Source organism: Manacus vitellinus, unplaced genomic scaffold (assembly GCF_001715985.3).
Source record: "Manacus vitellinus isolate BGI_N305 unplaced genomic scaffold, ASM171598v3 scaffold_41_pilon, whole genome shotgun sequence".
NCBI lineage: Eukaryota > Metazoa > Chordata > Aves > Passeriformes > Pipridae > Manacus > Manacus vitellinus.
In genome coordinates, this window is record NW_021940545.1 from 7,144,276 (window position 1) to 7,164,063 (window position 19,788).

The 19,788-nt window shown below is 43.6% G+C and overlaps 1 protein-coding gene across 4 annotated transcripts; it reads left to right on the forward strand.

The window, feature by feature from the left end:
- Positions 1-3,460: 3,460 nt before the first annotated feature.
- On the forward strand, positions 3,461-19,154 carry DDX6 (DEAD-box helicase 6). Of its 4 annotated transcripts, none has more exons than XM_029962132.1 (13): positions 3,461-3,918; positions 5,333-5,396; positions 5,850-5,954; positions 7,231-7,360; positions 7,840-7,986; positions 8,222-8,316; positions 8,837-8,959; positions 9,434-9,562; positions 9,892-10,008; positions 11,544-11,607; positions 12,508-12,609; positions 13,365-13,552; positions 14,880-19,154. In XM_029962132.1, exons 1-12 carry the CDS (start codon positions 3,719-3,721, stop codon positions 13,538-13,540), a joined length of 1,452 nt encoding a protein of 483 aa, XP_029817992.1. In that variant the 5' UTR covers positions 3,461-3,718; the 3' UTR covers positions 13,541-13,552; positions 14,880-19,154. The 4 variants fall into 4 exon arrangements, with proteins under 4 accessions (XP_029817992.1, XP_029817991.1, XP_029817993.1 ...); XM_029962131.1 differs by having other exon boundaries at positions 13,365-13,544; XM_029962133.1 differs by lacking the exon at positions 14,880-19,154 and adding an exon at positions 13,874-14,872.
- The last annotated feature ends 634 nt before the right edge of the window (positions 19,155-19,788 follow it).

Here is a 19,788-nt window from a genome sequence, read left to right on the forward strand (position 1 = left end):
CTGCTGAAGAAAAGCCAGATCGTTTCTGGCTCCCGAGTCTTCTCAACTCTAATGTTCTCTGTTAGTCTTATTTGCTGTTACCATAACTAAAACTTTGTGCTACCTGCAGATGTCAGGCATGTTTCCTAATCTGTTAATTTCTGTTGTTATTTGTTCTTTCAAGATTAGAACATGCCACTTCCTGCACAACTCATTGGGAAGTGTGATACTTAGCCCCGCAAGGAGCTGAGATGAGATGCCAGCCCCCACACAGCAGGGCCAAAGCAACAGCAGGAGCAGGAGAATGAAGGTCGTGTCCAGCATCTCCCTCCATGTGTGGGGCAGTCGAAGGTTTCCCATCTATGGCTGCTGCACCCTTTGGCCAATGAGTAGCACAGCAAGAAACAGGTGAGGTGCAGTTTTCTGCTCCCTTGGCACGTGAACACCTGTCTTTTCAGGTTCCTTTTTCGCTTGCCACGCTTGGAACAGAAGCTTTGAAAAGAAAGAGGGATGCATCAGGTAGGAGAGAGGTTGGCAAGGGAGCTTCACACCAGGCTTCCCTGTGCCCCAAGGAAGGGCAGCTTGGTCCAGGGCAGCAGTCTCAGAGCAGAGCAGAGTCTGCAAGGCAGCAAACAAAAGAAATCAAGGACGAGACTGCGCTGATCTTATCTCCCATGAGAACTGGGCAGGAACGTATGAAGTTATTACAGAAGAAGGGTCAGCAGGCCTGATGGAGATGACTGTGCTGTGGCTGTCAGAGGAGGGAACAGCATTGCTTCATTCCCCTGCTGTGACTTCCAGTGGGGCTGAGGGCAGACACGGCCCCGCCAGCCCCTGGTGTGCCTTTGGCTGCTGGGGGTAGATAAACAACCACACCGCGACAGCTGTAGATGTGAGGAACGAGATAAAAGCAGCCATGTCAGGGGAAATGAACTTCCCTCCCTATCTTTTTGTGCCTATTTTGGAAAACATCTGAACAAAAATTTGTCGGCAAAGCAGTTTTGGAATTACGAGCATTTTTAGGCTACTGTTTTTAAGATCATGTTCCCATTGTGGTCCGGTTTGTCAAAATCTGTGTTTAAGGAACAGCCAGCCGTCTGAAAGGGAATGGCAATTCCCAGGCCTGCCGCGGTCGGAGGTTACAGCTCCTGCCCGCTGAGGGTCAGCCTTTTGTTCCTACATTTGTTTTCGCTGTGTTTTAATGACTACAGAGCGAAGCCACGCTAACTTTCCAAGCCTTTTCTTCAGAAACAGCAGGGCCGACTGACCAGCCTGGATGAGGGACCGGGATGAGGGACGGGCGGGGCCAGCGCTGTCACGTGACGCGCAGTGCACGCCAAACGTACGTAGGTACGCACGTACGTCTGTGCGTATGCGTGCGGGGCGGGGCGGCTCCTCCCGGCGGGAGGGGGAGGGCGCACGGGAGGAAGGAGGAAGCCGCCATCTTGGAGCGTCGAGTCGCCATAACAAGGCACCGGGGCAGCGAGAGGATTTTATACCTGGGCGAGGGGGAGCGCGGCTGGTGGCGTGAGGACGGGCCGGGGCGCCGGGGCGGGCGCGGCTTCTCGGGAGCGTGGCGGCAGGGGCCGGCGCCGGCGGGCCGGGCCTCGCGGCCTGCGCGGGAGCGCTGGGCTGAGCGGGCCTGGCGGGGCGGCGGGCGGGGCGGGGATGGTCGGGCCGGGCGCAGCGGGAGCGGCGGGCCGGGGTCCCGCGCGGGGCGCGGTCGGGCCGGGCGGCGGGTGACGGGCTCTCCATTGTTCTGGGCGGGCGGGAGTGTCCGGTGTGGCGCAGGCTGCGATCCGCGGGCGGCGCCGGGCCCGCCGCTCGGCCCCGCGGCTCTGCAGTGCGGCCCGGCCTCACCGCGCACATCGGGCGTCGCGGGGGCTCCCTTTGTGCCGGGCCGAGGGGAAGGGGAAGGTCCGGAACGGCTTCTCTGGCCGCCTGCCCGCGTCCGGGGGGCACAGATGGGCTGCGAGGGCCCTTTTCCCTTCGGGCCGCCGGTCTGCGAGATGGTGGCGCCTCTTGTCTCGGAACGGGGGGATTTGTTGGGTTCGGTGAGGCTGAGTGTTGTTTTTAACCTCTGTCCTCCTAAAGGGTAGTTACGGGGTGGGGGGGATGGGGAGTGAGGGGCTGAGAGGTTTCTTTTCCTGCTATGTTGGAGAACTCCTCGGCGTTGGTATCCCGGGACTCTCTGGCGGCTCCGGTTACCTTCGTGGCTCATCTCGTCTGGTTTTTACGAAGTTAATGGCTAGGAGAAATCTGTCTTCAAAGATGAGAGATAACTAGCAGGAAAATCCTGGTTCTGCGAACTTTAAAGTTGTGCTGTGGACGCATTTGGAAACAGCAGGGAAGTCTGGGAAGAGTCTGAATTCCTTTTTCGCTCTCTTGAAATGCTTTTATTCACTGAGGAAGCACATTTTGTTGTGAACGCCGAGGTTAGGAAGCAGTAATCTGCTGGTTTTTCCTTTGCATTTTCCCAAGATAAAAGGTGCCTTGTGATGAGAAAGGACAGGCAAGCCTACTTTCTGTTCCAAAAGATTTTGTACTGGGAATGTTTTGTCTCCGTGGTACCACAGTAAGGAGTCTTTCAGCTGGTCTGTGCTTACTTTCTGTAAGGGGCAGACTTTGTGTTGTCTCTCCGTGGTTTTGCCAACCGTTCTGTTACATATGGAGTCAATATTAAGTCCTGTACCAAATGTTATTTTTTGAGCACAACATAAGTTGTTGGTGACTGCTGGAAGGTAAGGTCACGTGGAACGCATAAGCAGGAAGCTGGATACCCAGTGTACATGTGTGTTACTCGCTGCCTCAGTTCAGGCTCAGTCCCTTGGACTCTCAGAGGCACCTGCTCAGTTCAGTGTGATGGTATTCATGTTGCTGCTCTGAACGGCTCTAAATCAGTGCCCAGCTCAAAACTGTGAGTAAGCTGGGTTGAGCTAATGTTCTGGGTTGGAGGAGGGTAAGCTGTTGTTTTGGGTTTATGTAATTTCTATTTCCCTTTCAAATTGAAAAGGGGAATCAGAGTAACTTAAGGGTTTTGTCACTTCTTGCTGGAATGTCCATTTGATATTGTCATCTTGCTTCCTGTCATAAACTTGTGTGTGACATTATTGCTCAGCATTTTAGGGCTGCTTTGCTGCATCTCAGAAGTGGGGGAACTTGAAAAACTGTCAAAGTAGTTGATAAAATTCATGGTTACTTTCCGGGAGGGGGCAGGTAGTGTTCCTCCTAGGAATGCTGCTGAAAGCACAGCTCTTTGGGAGGTTTTCTTTGGTGACTAAAGAAGGTAGGCACAGCTTTATAGAAAGGGGAGAAAAGTTTGATGCACGTTGTGATAGTTATCACTGAGGAAACAGAAAAGCAAGTATTCTTGTTGCACGCTGCCTGGGAAAAAGTGACTCTTAAAATACAAAAGTAGACTGATGTGATTTGTGTGGCCAAAACCCCACATACTAATTGTTATTGTCTGCTTCTCTTTCAGATTGAAGCAAGCGAATTCTGACATAACTTCGTTAGAGGGCTTTTTTTAAAAAAAAGTTGATCCACAGTGCATCAGAGCAAGTTACTGCTTTACTTTTGAGTGACTTACAGGTGCTTGCCTGCATTGCAATAAAGGACTCATATATTGAGCAAGACTTATTTATCTCTTCGTTTTGGAGAGTCTAATAAACTGTTATTACAGTTTCTGTACTGACTTTCAAAGTTTTGAGTCTAAAAAGACATCTTTAAAGATAAAACCATGAGCACGGCCAGAACAGAGAACCCTGTTATAATGGGTCTATCCAGTCAGAATGGGCAGTTGAGAGGCCCCGTAAAACCCAGCGGGGGCCCAGGAGGTGGAGGCACACAAACTCAGCAGCAGATGAACCAGCTGAAAAACGCCAACACAATCAATAATGGCACTCAACAGCAAGCACAGAGTATGACCACCGCTATTAAGTAAGTGATTGTATCGGCTGCCACAAAAGGAATGTTTAAAAGTCACGTATTGGAAAGTTTTGGGGTTCCCATTTGAAAATGTTGTCTGCTGTTGTTTTATGACATGGGCAGGTAGATGTGTCCTGTGATGTACATTATAAAAAAAAAAGCTGTATTTCCACGTGTGAGCTCCTCTCCAGCAGTGATTGCTTTGGTGTGTTCCTTGTGAAAATGGAATTTGATGCTGTGCTTTTCCAAGTGTGAACTGCTGTCAGAAGCAGCCCACTGAGCATCAGAGTCCTGTGCCCTTTGCTTGTTGCAAGTGGTGCAAGAGGGAAGTTGGGGAGTGGGAAGGAACAGAACTGAAATTAAAGACAGAGGAGGAAATGCCACCTGGTCTCAGTCCAGTTGTGTATACTTTTCGGTTTGTTACAGTTCTTTCTCACAATGAGAAATGCTTTAAAGTCAGTTATCTTTTGTCATTGATCTGAAATAGTAGTGCCTGCTGTCCTCAGTGTAATGCTCTGGCTTGAATTCATCAAAGCCTTAGCTGAGAGGATATGGTCTCCCTGTGATACCCTGCTCCCATCCAGCTGGTTTTGGAAGTGTGCTAATAAAACGTGAGTGTGCTGTTTGGAATTTCTGACAGATGTAAAAGACTTGGACAGTACAGTAACGTGTTGCTTTTCTCTTTCCCCTGTTGTTCCTGCTCCCCCTGAATAGCATTGGCTTTTATTTTGTTAATTATTTGCAAAGGAAGTGCCAGCTTCCTCAGAGAGTGCGTGATGGAACACTCAGGTTTTTAAACTCTGCCTAACTTGCTCCCCCCTTTTTTTTTTTGTGTATTACATGGGTTACACTGAAACTGGTGAATTAAACTCATGACTTCGTGGGAGTGTGGAAGAGAAGGACTTGCTCTCATCTGTACAGTGCCTTTCAAGAGAAGATGGGTGTCTAAATCTCACTGAGAAAAAAAGACTTTTGATCAACCCAGTGTAGTGTTTTTTACCTTCTCACATTACTTGGGGATTAAGAATGGATGTTCCCTGGGCAAGAGAATTTTTCTTTTAAGTGGTGAAATACTCTCAGGTGGATTTATTATAGCCAGTTTCTGTTGTATGACTAAGTCAGTGCTCAGTTTTAAATCTGTTCTAGTGGATTGATTCAGTGCCCTAAAAGTGGGACTTGAATCATGACTGGATAAATATTTCACAAATGTCTTTGGCAGACTGCTGATTTTCTCTGTTTCCAGTTTCCTGCCTGTTATATCCTGCTTAACTCAGAGAAAACTTGAGCTCATATGTGTAGGTGCTTTTAGCTTTGAGGAGGTTAAAATATTACATGTTCATCACTGTATCTAAGAAAATAAAATGCAAAATCAAAATATTAATCCAGACATACTTTATAATTTATTGTTATTTTATTTTTGCTATAGACCTGGTGATGACTGGAAGAAGACTTTAAAACTCCCTCCAAAAGATTTGAGAATCAAAACTTCGGTAAGGATGGTTGAATTGTAGGAATAAATATTAAATAAAAGATAGAAGTTGCAGTGGCAAAATATTTGTTCTGAGCAAAGGTTAAAAAGCAGTTCAGTTCCTGCTGTTTTAAATGAAGAATTAATTTACTCTCCAACTGCTTGGGAGTGATCCTTTCTGGGAAAGCTTCAAAATGGAGTTCACTGTGGATTTCTTACTTTATTAGTGTTACAACAGGGACTGATGGTCTTTGTGTTGTGTGAGGCAGGTGGGAAGGTGTCACTGTAATCACAGAGCTGTGTTTGGCTCTGAGAAAGCAAATGTTTCCTCTGCTGCTGTAGGGTGTTGCATGGAGTAATGGAAACTCCTGTATAGTAATTTGTGGTCTTCCTGCACAGGCAGTCTCAGACCAATCAAAAACAGCTGCAGGTTGTCTGACCTAATCTTATGGATGTGCTTTTTTTGATTATTCAGGACGTGACCTCCACAAAAGGAAACGAGTTTGAAGATTACTGTTTGAAACGGGAGTTGCTGATGGGAATTTTTGAAATGGGCTGGGAAAAACCATCTCCTATTCAGGTTGTTTGCAAACAAACTGCTTAGAAGCCATGTTTAACTTTGCCTGTATGTCCAATACTTATGTCATGGTTTGGGAAAACTGGGGCTGTGAACAGCGGAACATGGTGGGAAGTTCTTCCTTTGGAGAAGGCAAGAATTTTTCACCCCAAACTAAGTCACTAAAGTCATGTGATGGGTGGCTTAGTGATGGGACTGACTTACACTTTGGAGAAGTTAATTTGGATTTTCCTTTTCATGCTGGAGGTCTTAATTTGTTAATTGTCTGTTCAGTAACATCCTTCGCATAAGTAGTCCCAGTGAGAACAGAGCTGTCCTGTAAATTTTCCAGAAAACTGAGTTACCATAGGCTGCGTACCTTTAGTTGTTACAGAGACAATTATGGCTTTATTGCAGTCTTGGCTCTTTTTATTGTAAGCATCTGGAAGAAGCGTAATGCAGATTGTGGGAGAGAGATTAATATCTTAGCAAGTTCACTTTTCTGTCTCCCCATCTCCCTTTTACTCCTAAGGCTTGTTCTATTAAGAACCGTTGGTGTGTAAACTTCGTGGGACGGGGAGGAGGGAAGTTGAACTCTCTTTTAATTGGTCTTTGAAGGTTTATCATTGACACAGCTCTGCTGCCTTATCTCCTTAAGGCATGAAGAAGCTATGGCGTTTAGGTGATTGATCTGCTTTAAAACAGGTTCTCACGATGCACCTTTCTAAAAGGCTGAGATTTCTTTAGATGTTGCTGTAAAAGGCAGTAAAGTTAAAAATACATGGGCCTTGTGTTTGGATGGTTGAAGTTTGAAGTTTCAAAAGGAAAGCCTGCTGATTTTATGAGAATTGTGTCACAGGAATGTGCAGGTTTGAATCACACGGGCTGTGTTTGTTCTGATGTTAAGGTATAGGTGGGAATCTTTTTCCATAGGAGTTTGCTAGTGACTATCATTGTCTCTTCACTTCCCCTCCCTCCCTCGCCCCCCAGTTTTTCACTTTTTTCCTAATGTGTCAGTATGGCTTTACTATCACCTGTGGTACCCAATCTTATGATCAGACAATATAAGGAATTCTAAGTGGGATATGTTGGGGAACTCTTTATTGATGGGTTTAACTTCTTCCTGTTGTGAGTCTGCCATGCTCGTAGTTGCAGGATAGTAGTAATAATAATAATAATGATCATGAAAAAATCAGGTTTCATGTGATACTGTTAGTGAAGGGAGTTTAATTTGGTCAACCTCTTTAGTGAGCATGGCTTGTGATTGATTGCTCGTGTGCTGTCTGTCCTTGCATTTCAGGAGGAGAGCATCCCCATTGCTTTATCTGGTAGGGATATCTTGGCTAGAGCGAAAAATGGAACAGGCAAGAGTGGAGCCTACCTCATTCCTTTACTTGAACGGCTAGACTTAAAGAAGGACAATATACAAGGTCAGTTGAGGTGGATTTCATGTAGCTGCAGCCAGGTAATGGTGTCAGTCGCTACATAACAGACTTGAATCTAAAACTAGTTAATGAAATTGGGCAGCGTGGGTTATCTGCTTGTACTTCCAGAGAAAGTTAATGGGGAGTGGTGGAGGGGAGGTGGAATTTGAAAAGTCTCACAGTTGCTTTCAAAAGCTTTAAATGGAAGACATCTTCTGGACTTGACTGTCTTGCCCCTGGAAAGTGGATGTGAAGTAACAAGCGAGTGTGCTGGCTGGGGGACTCAGCAAGGGGAGCATCAAAGAAGGGAGAACCCTTACATGGAATTTGCCTTGTCATAAGCAGTTCCTGGGCTGCTCAGGATACCGAGAGTGGAACTCCAAAACCATAGAAGTACCGCTTTCATGAAGTCTGTCTCCTCTGAGGATGAGTATTTAAGATACAGAGTGTTATTAGTAACTCACACTGATGTTTTTAACTTTCAGCAATGGTGATTGTTCCCACCCGTGAACTAGCCCTGCAGGTCAGTCAAATCTGTATCCAAGTCAGCAAACACATGGGAGGTGCCAAAGTGATGGCAACCACAGGAGGAACCAATTTGCGAGATGATATAATGAGACTTGATGATACAGGTCAGAGCACTTTTGGTACACTACAGTTGCTGTTTGTTTGTGGCTTTTACAGTGTGGTAGTGGAATTTCTACTTATTACTGTTTGCCTGTTACAGAACAGACTTCAATATGTCTTGTTTGCTGTTGGTATACAGTCATCATTCTTTCAAACTGTTCATATGAAACATGGCCATGAATGCCAGAAACATTATTTTATTGGGCTTAACTATTTTTTTTGCTCTTCTAATCTTTACAGTGCATGTGGTGATAGCTACCCCTGGGAGAATTCTCGATCTCATCAAGAAAGGAGTAGCAAAAGTTGAGCATGTCCAGATGATAGTGTTGGATGAGGCAAGTTGCTCATGTTAAATGTTCTGGGATTTTAACACCAAGTTAAAGCAATTACGTGTTTCAGTGAGTCTCCTTTCTATGCACAGCAACAAATCAAACTTTGCTTAGAGACACTATAAGGTTATAGCTCATCCATTTCCCAGTATTTTTGAGAAAGTATTTTGGAGGAGGATTTTTCTGCATGTGACTCTTAAGAAAACAGCCTAGGAAGCTTTGCCTTTCCTGTCTTCTTTGCTGATGCTGAAGATTAGAGTAACAAATCTAGCCCGAAACTAAGAAATGCATTTTATAATGAGTGAGCTGTGCTTACCACATAATTGTGTATAAAATTGATTTATGTACATCCACTAGTTAGTGTACAGCCTTCTCAGTGAGAGAAAATATAGTTGTGTGAAAGCTCTTGAATGACTCTGGTAGGAACCCTGGTAACTGGTTTTTCCTTCCCCCAAATGTGATGCTACCAGGAGACTGAAATATTTTTTTTATTTTAACTTATGCTTTATTACTTCTGTTGTTACAGGCAGATAAGTTGCTGTCTCAAGATTTTGTTCAAATAATGGAAGATATTATTCTCACGCTACCTAAAAACAGACAGATTTTGCTCTACTCTGCCACTTTCCCTTTGAGTGTACAGAAGTTCATGGTGAGTGCAGAGATACCGTGTAGGTGTGATGGTGGTGACATTGTGTGAATGGTGCGCAGCTGTTAGTGCTTGGGTTTTTTTAGTGCATCTAAACTTCACAGGTTTAATCTAAATCAGCCCAAGTCTTGGACAGAAGTTTGAAAAGAGTTTTCGACCTGCAATAGCATTAATGGGAAGCTATGTACATGCACTTCTTGCCCATAAGGTGATGTTTTCCACTTTGTGGATTGGTTATGTGTCATCTGCGTGCATTTTCTCCCAGAGGGTGCTCCTATTGGGCCTGCTCAGTCGCCTTGGATTTATGACTAATCGTTTGTGAAATTTTACCCACCCTGTCTGTTAGAGTATAGCACAAAGAGTGAGTGACGAGGTAGTGCATCCTTGCCATGGAGTTAAGTGTGCCATAGGATGGGAAGTATTTACATTGTTTTGCATTGTTTTGCGTGTAAATCTATCATTATCTTTATTTTTCAGAATTCCCATTTGCAGAAACCCTACGAGATTAATCTGATGGAGGAGCTGACTTTGAAGGGAGTTACTCAGTACTATGCCTATGTCACTGAGCGTCAGAAAGTGCACTGCCTCAACACGCTCTTTTCCAGGGTGAGGAGTAGGGCTTCATCAGAAACATATAGAAGCTTTTTTCGTTTCACAACTAAGAATAAGACTTGAGTGTTTCAAGGGTGGCTTAAGAAAACATTTTCTTTGTCAAAATGTGTTATGTAGCTGAAGATAAAAATGCATTCTTCTTGTCCTGCACCTTTATGTTACAGAATTTTGTTAATTTTTTTTTCCTCTGTACAAAAATACATCCTATGTAAATTACCAGCAGCATACCTACCATGCTTTCTTTATGGTAGGGATTTAGACGTGTCTGGGATCATTTGTTAGTAAGATGCTGCATTTACTGAGCACTCTACTTATATGTTCAGCTCCAGATTAACCAGTCGATCATTTTCTGCAACTCTTCTCAACGGGTTGAATTGCTAGCCAAAAAGATCTCCCAGCTGGGCTATTCCTGCTTCTATATACATGCTAAAATGAGGCAGGTGAGTATGAAGTCTGCAGTGGTTTATTCCACACCACCTCAAGTTTACTGCATAGCTGAATTAAGTCTTATGCTTTCTTTAATTTTGCATGTTCTTTGTAAACTGAAACATATATTGCTTTGCTATAGGTTTGTTTTTAGATGCCCACTGCCTACCTCCCTGCCATGTTCCCCCATCCCAGTCATCTTTCCAGACTGTTCAGTGTAGCTGGCCAGTTGGTATTTAAGTCTACTTCAGGTCAGGTTAATTTGTCCAGTGCAAGCACCGACTGCAGCCAGAAGGCACAATTCTTTCTTACTGCTGCTGCTGCCTTGCTTTGGCAGCATGGGAAGGCAAGGTAGGCCACACAGTGTAACTGACACAGGTGAAAACAGGCTTGGTTTCAAACAAATGACAAAAAACCCAATACTTAGCCAATACTTTGTCTTGGCAAACAGAAATCTTGCACTGTGACTGCAGGGGAATCTGAGAAGCCGAGGAGGTGGCTTTGATGGAACCTCTTGGAGAAAGCTGCATCTGTTGTGTGGTGACCAGGCACTTGTGACCTTGATGTAGATGATGAAAAATGCTATTGCAGCTTTGCTGGTGAAGAGGTTTCTGTTAATTGCATGGTAGCTCACATGTCCTCACAATACCTCACATGATATTAAAAGATGTCAAAAGGTTGAAATGATGAGTACAGAACAGGAGTATTTTGAAACATTTTTTTCATTTTATAATTAAGCTAAAACAAATTCAAATGAAAGCTTTCAGGGTAGTCTAGCTTGCTGCTCATGCAATTGACAGGTAATGCCAATGTTTGGTGGGCCAGACCAGTAATTAATTAAGCAGAAATAGAGGTGGTGTTGGTATTGAGAACAGAGATATGCAAGTGGATTCCTTGAAGTTTGATTTTTGTATGCTTTTGATTAGTTGGTGGATGGTCTTTGTGGCGAAGTGCAGCTCTGTTTTTGCCAAATGCTTCAACTTGTTTATTCCCTCTCTAAATTTCACTTCTTAACAGTGATATTACTTAATCTTTGTGTGAGGAGAGTCTTCACAGAAAATTGACTCATCCCGTACCTATTTCTGCATCGGTAGTGAAAAATACTTCATACTAGAAAAGGAAGTTTACTACTGAGTTCATTTTTTAAGGGAATGGATAAAGTGTGTTAAATTCAGCAAGGGACCAGGGAAAGGCAATAGTCAAAATACCAGTTTAACTTCCTTGGTGTGGGTTTCATGTAATTGTAACTTCAGATAGTCGTTTTCTGAGATGGCTCTGATGCCACTGTAGGAAGCTTTAAAATGCAGTCAGTTAAGTGCCTTTGTCAAAAAGTGGGATCAAGGCCCTCTTGGCTAAGTTCTTTAGAATACGTGGTAAGGAGAGCTAAAAAAATATGTACTGGCAGCTTGTTTCGACTCAACTGTTTTCTAATGAGAACTGGGAGAAATTCACATGATTGAAGTTTGGTGTTTGTTAGGTGAATATACCTGGTTGGTTGGTTTGTGGGTTTTGGTTTTTTTCCTCTCTGTTTATGTGTGTGTATTTCCAGGAGCACCGCAATCGTGTATTCCACGATTTTCGGAATGGCTTGTGCCGCAATCTCGTTTGCACTGGTAAGAGCTGCTCAAGGTTTTCCGGTTTCTAAAAGATGTAGTAGAAAGTGCATTGGCCCAGGTATAATAGACCAATTTTTTGTAATAAACCAAAACAAGGTGTTTTGGTAGATGTCTTTGTGAAGCCTGCATGTTGCAGGATACAGCACTCCTTTGGACACATGGAGTTTTGTCTTTTGTGACAAACTGTGAAAGTGCACCTTTGCCAACAAATCATTTCACTGCGATAGTGTTTTCTGTTTATTTTCACATGCAAGGGCTCCCTGAGATGTTGGGCCATAAACTTTATGAAATATCAGTAGAACTCTGACTAGGAGGATCATGTGAATAAATTTTGTTGATTCTTTAGGTGCTCATAGCTCACTTTTTTCTAAATACTTTTGTGGTTTTGATTGGCCTGTGTATGATCCAAGTTCTCTATTTTTATGGCCTGTTTGGGCAGTACCCAGCAGTGTCTGCTGTCAGTGGATCATCTTAACAAGTCACTGCTATGTCTGGATCGTTCTTAACAAAAATCACTGGAAATGGAATAGAAGTAGTTGAGGTAGTGGAATGTAGTTGAGGTCTCAAGTCTGTTGTGACTTTGGCAGCGCACAATCCTGTGTGAGAAGATGCTTGTTTAAGAAGACCTGTGCTGAAATAGTCTAATGTGGAAAAAACTAGCTTAATGTGCAGATCTGGTGGTTTTGATAATTTTTCTTATATTATTCGTGTTTATAGTGGATACAGAGCAAGAAGCTGTAACAGGATTGTATGTAAACTGTCTTTGATATAAAGAAAGCTTATATCTGGAAAATAGTGTGAGGCAATGTTAATCACTGTTAATCTTTGCACCCTAAATACTGTCACGATTTGATCTCATTGAAATAAACTTTCTTTGTGACCTGGATTGTCTTTCAGATCTGTTTACCCGAGGTATTGATATCCAGGCTGTGAATGTGGTGATAAACTTTGATTTCCCAAAGCTGGCAGAGACTTATCTCCATCGCATTGGCAGATCAGGTGAGAGGAAAGACGTGTTTTAGGTGCAACTGTGCTGATGACTGTGATGCTTCTTAGCCTTGAATTCACTTTTGGTTTTTATTACTGTATCTGAGAATTACTTTAGATAGCTTTAATTTTTCTGACAAATTTATTTTTGAGTATCACCTCAGATGGTTATCCTCACTGAGGATTTTATCTAAATAAAGGCCCATTCTCTTGAAACTGACCTGACTGACAAATGAGAAATAAAGGCTTATTTTGATTTTATCTCGGGAGACTTACTATTGCCCCTGTTTGCAGGGAAAATTCTATACTGAAAACTTAGCTTCCAGGGTATCTCAAGCATAGGCATCCATGCTTTCTTCTCCATATATTCTGAGGTATGTTTCTGCTGACTGGACATCAGCAAAATATACCCCTAAGGAAGGCAGTAAACGAACTCTGTATACTTGAACTTTGTAGTTCAGCCTTGCTCACAAACTCTGTTATTGAAGAAGGGTTGGATGTGCATAATGCAGGAGTGGAAGACTTTTCTCTGATAATTAACCTGGAGCTTTGGTCAGAGCGTATTGAACCTCCTGAGTTTTCTTATTCCTGCAGCAGTATAAAACTCCTCACCAAAAATTGATGTGAAACATGTAGAAACCTGCAGCTGGATTTGTTTTTACCATCAGAGAGCAATGTTAACTTCACAGTCTGTAGACTTTTTCATTCAGCCCTCTGTTACTCAGTTCAGTTCAGATGTGTGTTTCTTTTTTTTTTTTTTTGTCAAGGTCGCTTTGGTCATCTTGGCCTGGCCATCAACTTGATCACCTATGATGATCGATTCAACCTGAAAAGTATTGAGGAGCAGTTGGGAACTGAAATTAAACCCATACCAAGCAACATTGACAAGAGCCTGTATGTGGCAGAATACCACAGTGAACCTGTAGAAGATGAGAAACAGTAAACATGTATGTTTGTAAGTGCCTCCTGAATACCAACATTGTGTGGGATGAAAGGAGAGTTGATATGTCAGTATTAGTGCAGGGGAAGAGGGAAACTGATGTGATGAAAAGGCTCTGAATGTGAAAACAAGGGTTTGAAATAGACTGTCAGCGCAAGGAATTCTGTGGACATGCTAAGCTGGGAGGGGAGGAGGAGTATTTTTTAGTTGTTTTAATTTAAATGCTGACCATATGCTAAGGAGACCAAAAATGGGGGAAGGGGAAGGGGGGAATGCTGTTGGGAGAGGCCATGATGGGGTACTAGTAGCCTAAGGAATTCTTTCTGTATTGCTTAGCTAAAATGAGAAATTGGTGAGGGGCAGAGAGGAAAGTGGTCCTCAGAAAGGTGAGGAGAGAAAATGGATAGCTGTGAGAACAGAGCACCAACAGAAGAGCTAAGCACCTCACCAGTCAGACGGAGCAGGTTCCAGTGTATCCTTTGGTTCACAGAACTCCTGCAAGTGAACAAAGTAGGGAGCGAAGCTGTAATTCGTATTTGCTGCCACTCGAGGTCGTCTACATAGTTTTAAAAGAAAATGAGGTTGCACTGTTGGAGACTCCTAAGTGCTCCCTTTCTGATCATTGTCTGAGAAAAAGCTGCTGAGTCGAGTCCTTTTATAAGAAGACTACTTGCCCTGGACTGCAGTCAAGCAAAGTAGCTGCAGGATGACGTTTGGTCTGGCCTTAGTTAAGATGCTGTGTCGTGCAAGATCCAACACCATACAGTTTGGACCGGAAATCATTCTTTTGTGTATTCTTCTCAGAGATCATGAATTAGAAAGCGAAGCTGCTGAAATTTGCCTCAGGTGACCAATAAAAAAAAAAAGTGGCCGTAGAAGCAGACTGCTTGATAGTGTTAGAATGAACTGTGGTTCCTTCTTTGAAATCATCCAAGGACAGCCTTAGCCAGTCATGCCAAGCTGACTTGTAAGCCTCTGCTTTGCTGGTTGAACCTCCTCCAAGTTTATAAGTAAATAAAAAAAGGAAACAAGTGATGAACTTGGAACAGGCTCTTGGGTGGCTTCTTTAAGGGGAATACTCTGACCTTGCCAGAGAACAGTTTGCTGCTTCCTAAAAGGCAATAAACCAGGAGATAATTGTGCTCCTAAGTACAGTAGAGCATTAGCAGCACCTCTTTCTACAAAGCTGAGGCTGAGGTTGAGCTGTTCAACATGCCCTTTGCTTTTCCAGAGCTGGTGCATAGTCAGTGTGAATTATCTCTTACATTCTAGTTTTGCATAGAACTGATTTAACTGTGGGTGTTGTGGTTGTGTTTTTTTGTGTTTGTTTTTTTTTTTATAGGCTTTGATTACACATGCCAGAAGGTGAAGCCCTATGATCCAGATCTGTGACACATCGTTTCTTTGGGGATACCCTTCTCTTTGTGGGTTTTTCTTCGTCTTTTCATTTTGAAACTATGAAGACTAAAGAGCTCGGCCTTTTTTTATTTTTAAATTTGGCAGCAAGGAAGAAAGAAGATAAAAGGAGGAATGTCTTTTTGTTTTTCCACTTGTTTGCACTGTGTGCTGATTGAACATTAGTTGCACTAACTGCTGGTTTTAAATTTTGTTTTCTTTGGGTGGGAGGGGCAGCAAGGGAAGAAGAGAAACCCTGAAAAGAGAAGAATCTTGATGAACGCGAGCTTGTCTGCTATTTCAAATTCTTTAACCATCGACTGAGTGCATTTCAACTTCTCCCTGGTTACTCATCTGTTTTTTAAGCTAAAGAGCTTGTTACTTATTCGTGCAAAGTGCCTTATGCTATGAGACCATTCAGAATATCACCTTTCCAACACAGCCCAAGGAATCAACAGCTGTTTTTGGTTTCAGGTCAAAGTTCCCCTCTCTTCCCCTTCTCCTCCTTCCCAAGTACTCAAGCCCAGGGCTGGGAGGTGAAATGTATTGGTAATACTACTTTTTTCTTCAACTTTTTTTTTTTAACTGGAGGAGTTGATATGCATCTGCAGTTCACCCAAACTGTAAATATCTGTATTTAAAATGAAACCAACTTAAAATCTGGGCTGATTAGGTGCAGCATCATAGCTCCAGAAGGAAAGAGTAGCCTGTCATCCTTTGCAGGAGCCATAAGAAAAGCCCTGTGCTCTAGCAGAACACTAAAAGACTGATTTCCATAAGAGTCTCCATTCGTAGTTACAGCACTTGATATGTAGACTTGTTTCAGAGCCATGGCCCTCTTTCCTCTGGTGCAGTGTGTCCCATAGAAAATCAGATGTGTATATTGTACAAACTTTGTAAATATTATTTTTTTTCTCTTTGGGTTCATATATAACTTTTTCTTTTGTGATGAAGGTTGCTGGGGTTAAAGGGATTAGACTGATTATGGGAGCAGCTAAAGATGAGAGGGGCTCAGTTTTCTGCAACACTAAACAGTGAGAAGTGCTCTGACCTCTGTGAAGTGCAGGCCTCCACAAGTGTCCCTTGTCAGCATGGCTGTGCTTTGGTGCTGGCAACACTGTCCTGTACCACTCATATGGAAGAGATCACTTGGGGGGCTCCAAAGCCTCCAAATCCATAGCTCAGCCTTTTTGGAGATGCTCTTTGATTTCCCCCTTGGAAACTTCAGGAGCTTGACAAGCTCTGAAGGGGCCCATGACCTGTGTTCCACCATGGTGGGAGGGAAACCCAGTGTCAGAATTTCTGAGCAGTGGATGTTTAAGATGTGGATTTGAGTTTAAGAGAGACCATAGAAAACCAGTTTACATGCATAAACTGACAGTTCTGGAGCTTTATGGAATCGATTCACTTCCTGCAGCACTGTGCATTTTCTGCCCAGAGCAGCCTCTGTGCAGAACTGTGAGCAGGTAAGGGCAAACCCCTGTTAACGTCAGAAGCTGCAGGAAGCTGCTTGCCATCTCCTTTGGTTTGGCATGAGTTGCTGTCTGTCATTTTGCATTGTATATTGCTGAAAAGTGCTATCTGGTCAAGTAGTGTTGCTTTAAATTGTGCCCCTCCCAACATGCTTGATGTTTGGCCTGATCTACAGGCAAAAGGAGTGAGACAAATCAAAAACTACTCTTTTTAAAATCCCTTTTAGCCTGTTCACCACCACTGTCAGGAGGCACCTGGATGAATGCAATCCCTTTTGCTCATTTGTTTATTGCATATACAAATGCTGCACTCACCATGCTTGCTTACCTTTGAGGCAGGAATTAATTGTCTTAATTTCTCCCATTTTGACCCTTTTTTTTTTTTTTGAATTGGAGTAAAATTGTTTGGAACAACAAGGCGGACTTTAGCCATCTGTTTCCTTGAGGATCATACATAACAAGCCAGGTGCCTCCTGACAACAACTTTACAAGACGGAAAGGTTTTTGTGTTTGGGATGTTTTTCTTCCTTTTGTCAGCAGTGACTCCATAATTGTAGCAAATGCTGCACTAGAGTACAAACTCAAGAGCTTGGTCACAGGCACACTGTGAGCCACACAGCTTACATCTGACTGGCAGGTACTAAATGTAAACAATTTTGGGGTGCTTTTTGGGGGTGGGGGGTGGGAGTTTGTGGGTGGTAACTTTGACCAAAAGTAAAATCTTGCTCTTGTACTGCAGCCAGCTTATGATTTTCCAGACAGAAGAGGGATCATTTTAGTGCAACGAAGACATGACAAATGTAAATAAGTTTTGTATCTTACCAGGGCATGCACATGTACCAAGAACAGGATAGCGATGTTGAGTCAGGTGTGTGTGCTCTGCTTGGATTTGTGGTAGGTTAGCCTGGTGCCATGCGTTGATGGTCCCTCTTGAAGCACAGAACTTTTGAAAGTATTACTTTAAACTTGGCCTCTCGTTGAGGATTGGCACTTAATCTAAACTATCAGGGCACCATCTTTAGGTGGCTTCTTGTCAAGAAGAAAGCAGCCTATTTTTGGTGCTAGTAGGCTGTCTTGAACAGATGCGATCTTGCAAATGGAAAGATGCTCCAAAGGACTAGGATAATCCTAGTTTTTTTTTGTTTTGTTTGGGGGTTTTTTTGTTTGTTTTTTTTTTATTATTATTTTGTTTTGGGGTTTTCTTGGTTGTTTTTTTCCCTGTCCAAGAGTAAGGAGTGTGTATAAATCTTGGCTTCCTGAGATTCCTTGTGAGCTCCAGTTCTTGCTGGTCATGTGCCAGCCTTTGCATATGCATTAGTTGGAGCCTTTGGTGATGAGCCCTAGGTCAAATACTTCCTCTGACAAAGTTGATGTGAATGAGAACCTGATGTATTCTGCACTTTTTAACTCGGAAGTCAAAAGCGTCACTCCATGAATCTGTGAAATGGAGTTTCACAGCTGGGCGAGGTGGCTGTGAAGAGAGTGATGGAACCTTCAGCCACTTGAGAGAACCTGTAGGGTGGTCTCTGGGTGTGCTGGGGGGCACTGCAGCTGCTGGAGGCCTTTTCCCAAAGGGAGGGGGGTGGGTTGGTCTCAAATACATGTTCCAATTTCCAGAATGAGATGGGAGCATCTTTCCTTTGCCCTCTGTGATTTTTTTTTTTGTGGGTAAGAACAGGGAAGCTCAACATGAATTCATGTTGTGTATATGGTGGTATCAAATCATCTCATTCTGATCTTCTGTTTATTTTCATTTGGGGTGGGGGGGAGGGTGTCTACTCCAAGGATTTAAAAATGCTTCAAACACTGTTTCTCTTTACAAATGACTGATAGGACACAAATCTGAGCAGATGGCTATCTTGCCTCAGTTTCTGTAGGAGAGGTTACAGAGATGCCATGCCATGTCTCCTGAGCTGCCATTGTGGTGGTTCTTGCCCTGGTGCTGAACTTTGTAGTGCTGCTGGGGCCAACTGGTTGTTGCTTTCTGAGGACAAAGTGAATTTTGTTCCCAGAAACTCCAGCAGTACAGCTGCCATGGTAGAGGTTGGGCAACTGTAGTCCCTGCAGGGAGTTTCTGGTTGCTGTGAACTTCTGGTCCATCTTTTTTGCATCACAGCTTATCTCTGTAATAAGCCAGGTCTCTGGACCAAAGAGCATGCATCTGAACGTCATAAGGAGGCTTTGGCAGATTAGGCTGTAAGTTTTGCTCAGTTCATTGTTGTGTTGCTGAAATGCCTCTATGGGGAAGCATTGTTAAATTCTGCTGTAGACAAGTTAGGGAAGGGTAAGGAGGGAAGGGGGGGATGGGTTTATTAAGATACAGCCTTGCTGTATTTTAACCAATAATTTTGGGGAAGGGGTGTCAGGAGAAGGAAAATAGTCACTATTCCCTTTATTGAAAGAAACTGGAACTTTTATTTCAAGAAAAGAAATTATTTGCGATTTGAGTGGAGTGTCATAATCCACTGGTCCCTAGACAAGGGATTGATATTCTTACTGTTAACCAGCAAACAACATGGTCTAGTCCTTGAAAACAGTCGGGGGAGGGAGGGGAAAATTTGGCTTTCTGTTAAATTGGCAAACTCTCCAGTGGAGCTCAGATTTTGTTGAGATGTGTTTTTCTGGCTGTATCTGTGTTGCAGCACTGACTTGTGAAGAGCTTCATGAGTTGCAAATGATGATGCAAAAAAAGATGAATGGTAAAATCCTGATTTTGTTGATTTAACTCAATAAAAGCTCCCTGGAACTCCTGTTTGTTCTGTTTTTTTCTGTAAATTGTGCTGTGTGAAAAGTGTGCTGATGAGACCTGTGGCACTTGACAAGGGGAAGGGTGCTCTGCCTGCACAAGCCATCCTGGGTCTGCATGGACCCTCCAGCCTAAGTGGCAGCTGCTCTTCCAGGCTCCAATGCTCCACAATCTTGTCTCTACTAGACCAGTAGACTTTAACTGGCATCTGGTTGCAGATGCCAATGGGAGTTTCTGAAAGGGGCCAGAGCAGCACTCCGGGAGTCTGTTGGGGCTGTGTTCTCATGTCTTTCATCAGGAGTCATCCTGAGCTCGGCTGCTTGTGCTGCAGAAAACCTGTGTGCTGTGGCTCTGGTTGCTAGGAATGAGTGTTTTAAAGTTGCTTAAAAAATCACGAGCAACAGTCCTATGAGGAGAGGCTGAGGGAGCTGGGGCTGTTCAGCCTGGAGAAGAGGAGGCTCAGGGGAGACCTCATCACTCTCTACAACTCCCTGACAGGAGGTTGTAGCCTGGAGGGGGTTGGTCTCTTATCCCAGGCAACTATCAGTAAGACAAGAGGGCATGGTCTCAAGTTGTGCCAGGGGAGGTTTAGGTTAGATATTAGAAAGAATTTCTTTCCAGAGAGGGTGGTCAGACAT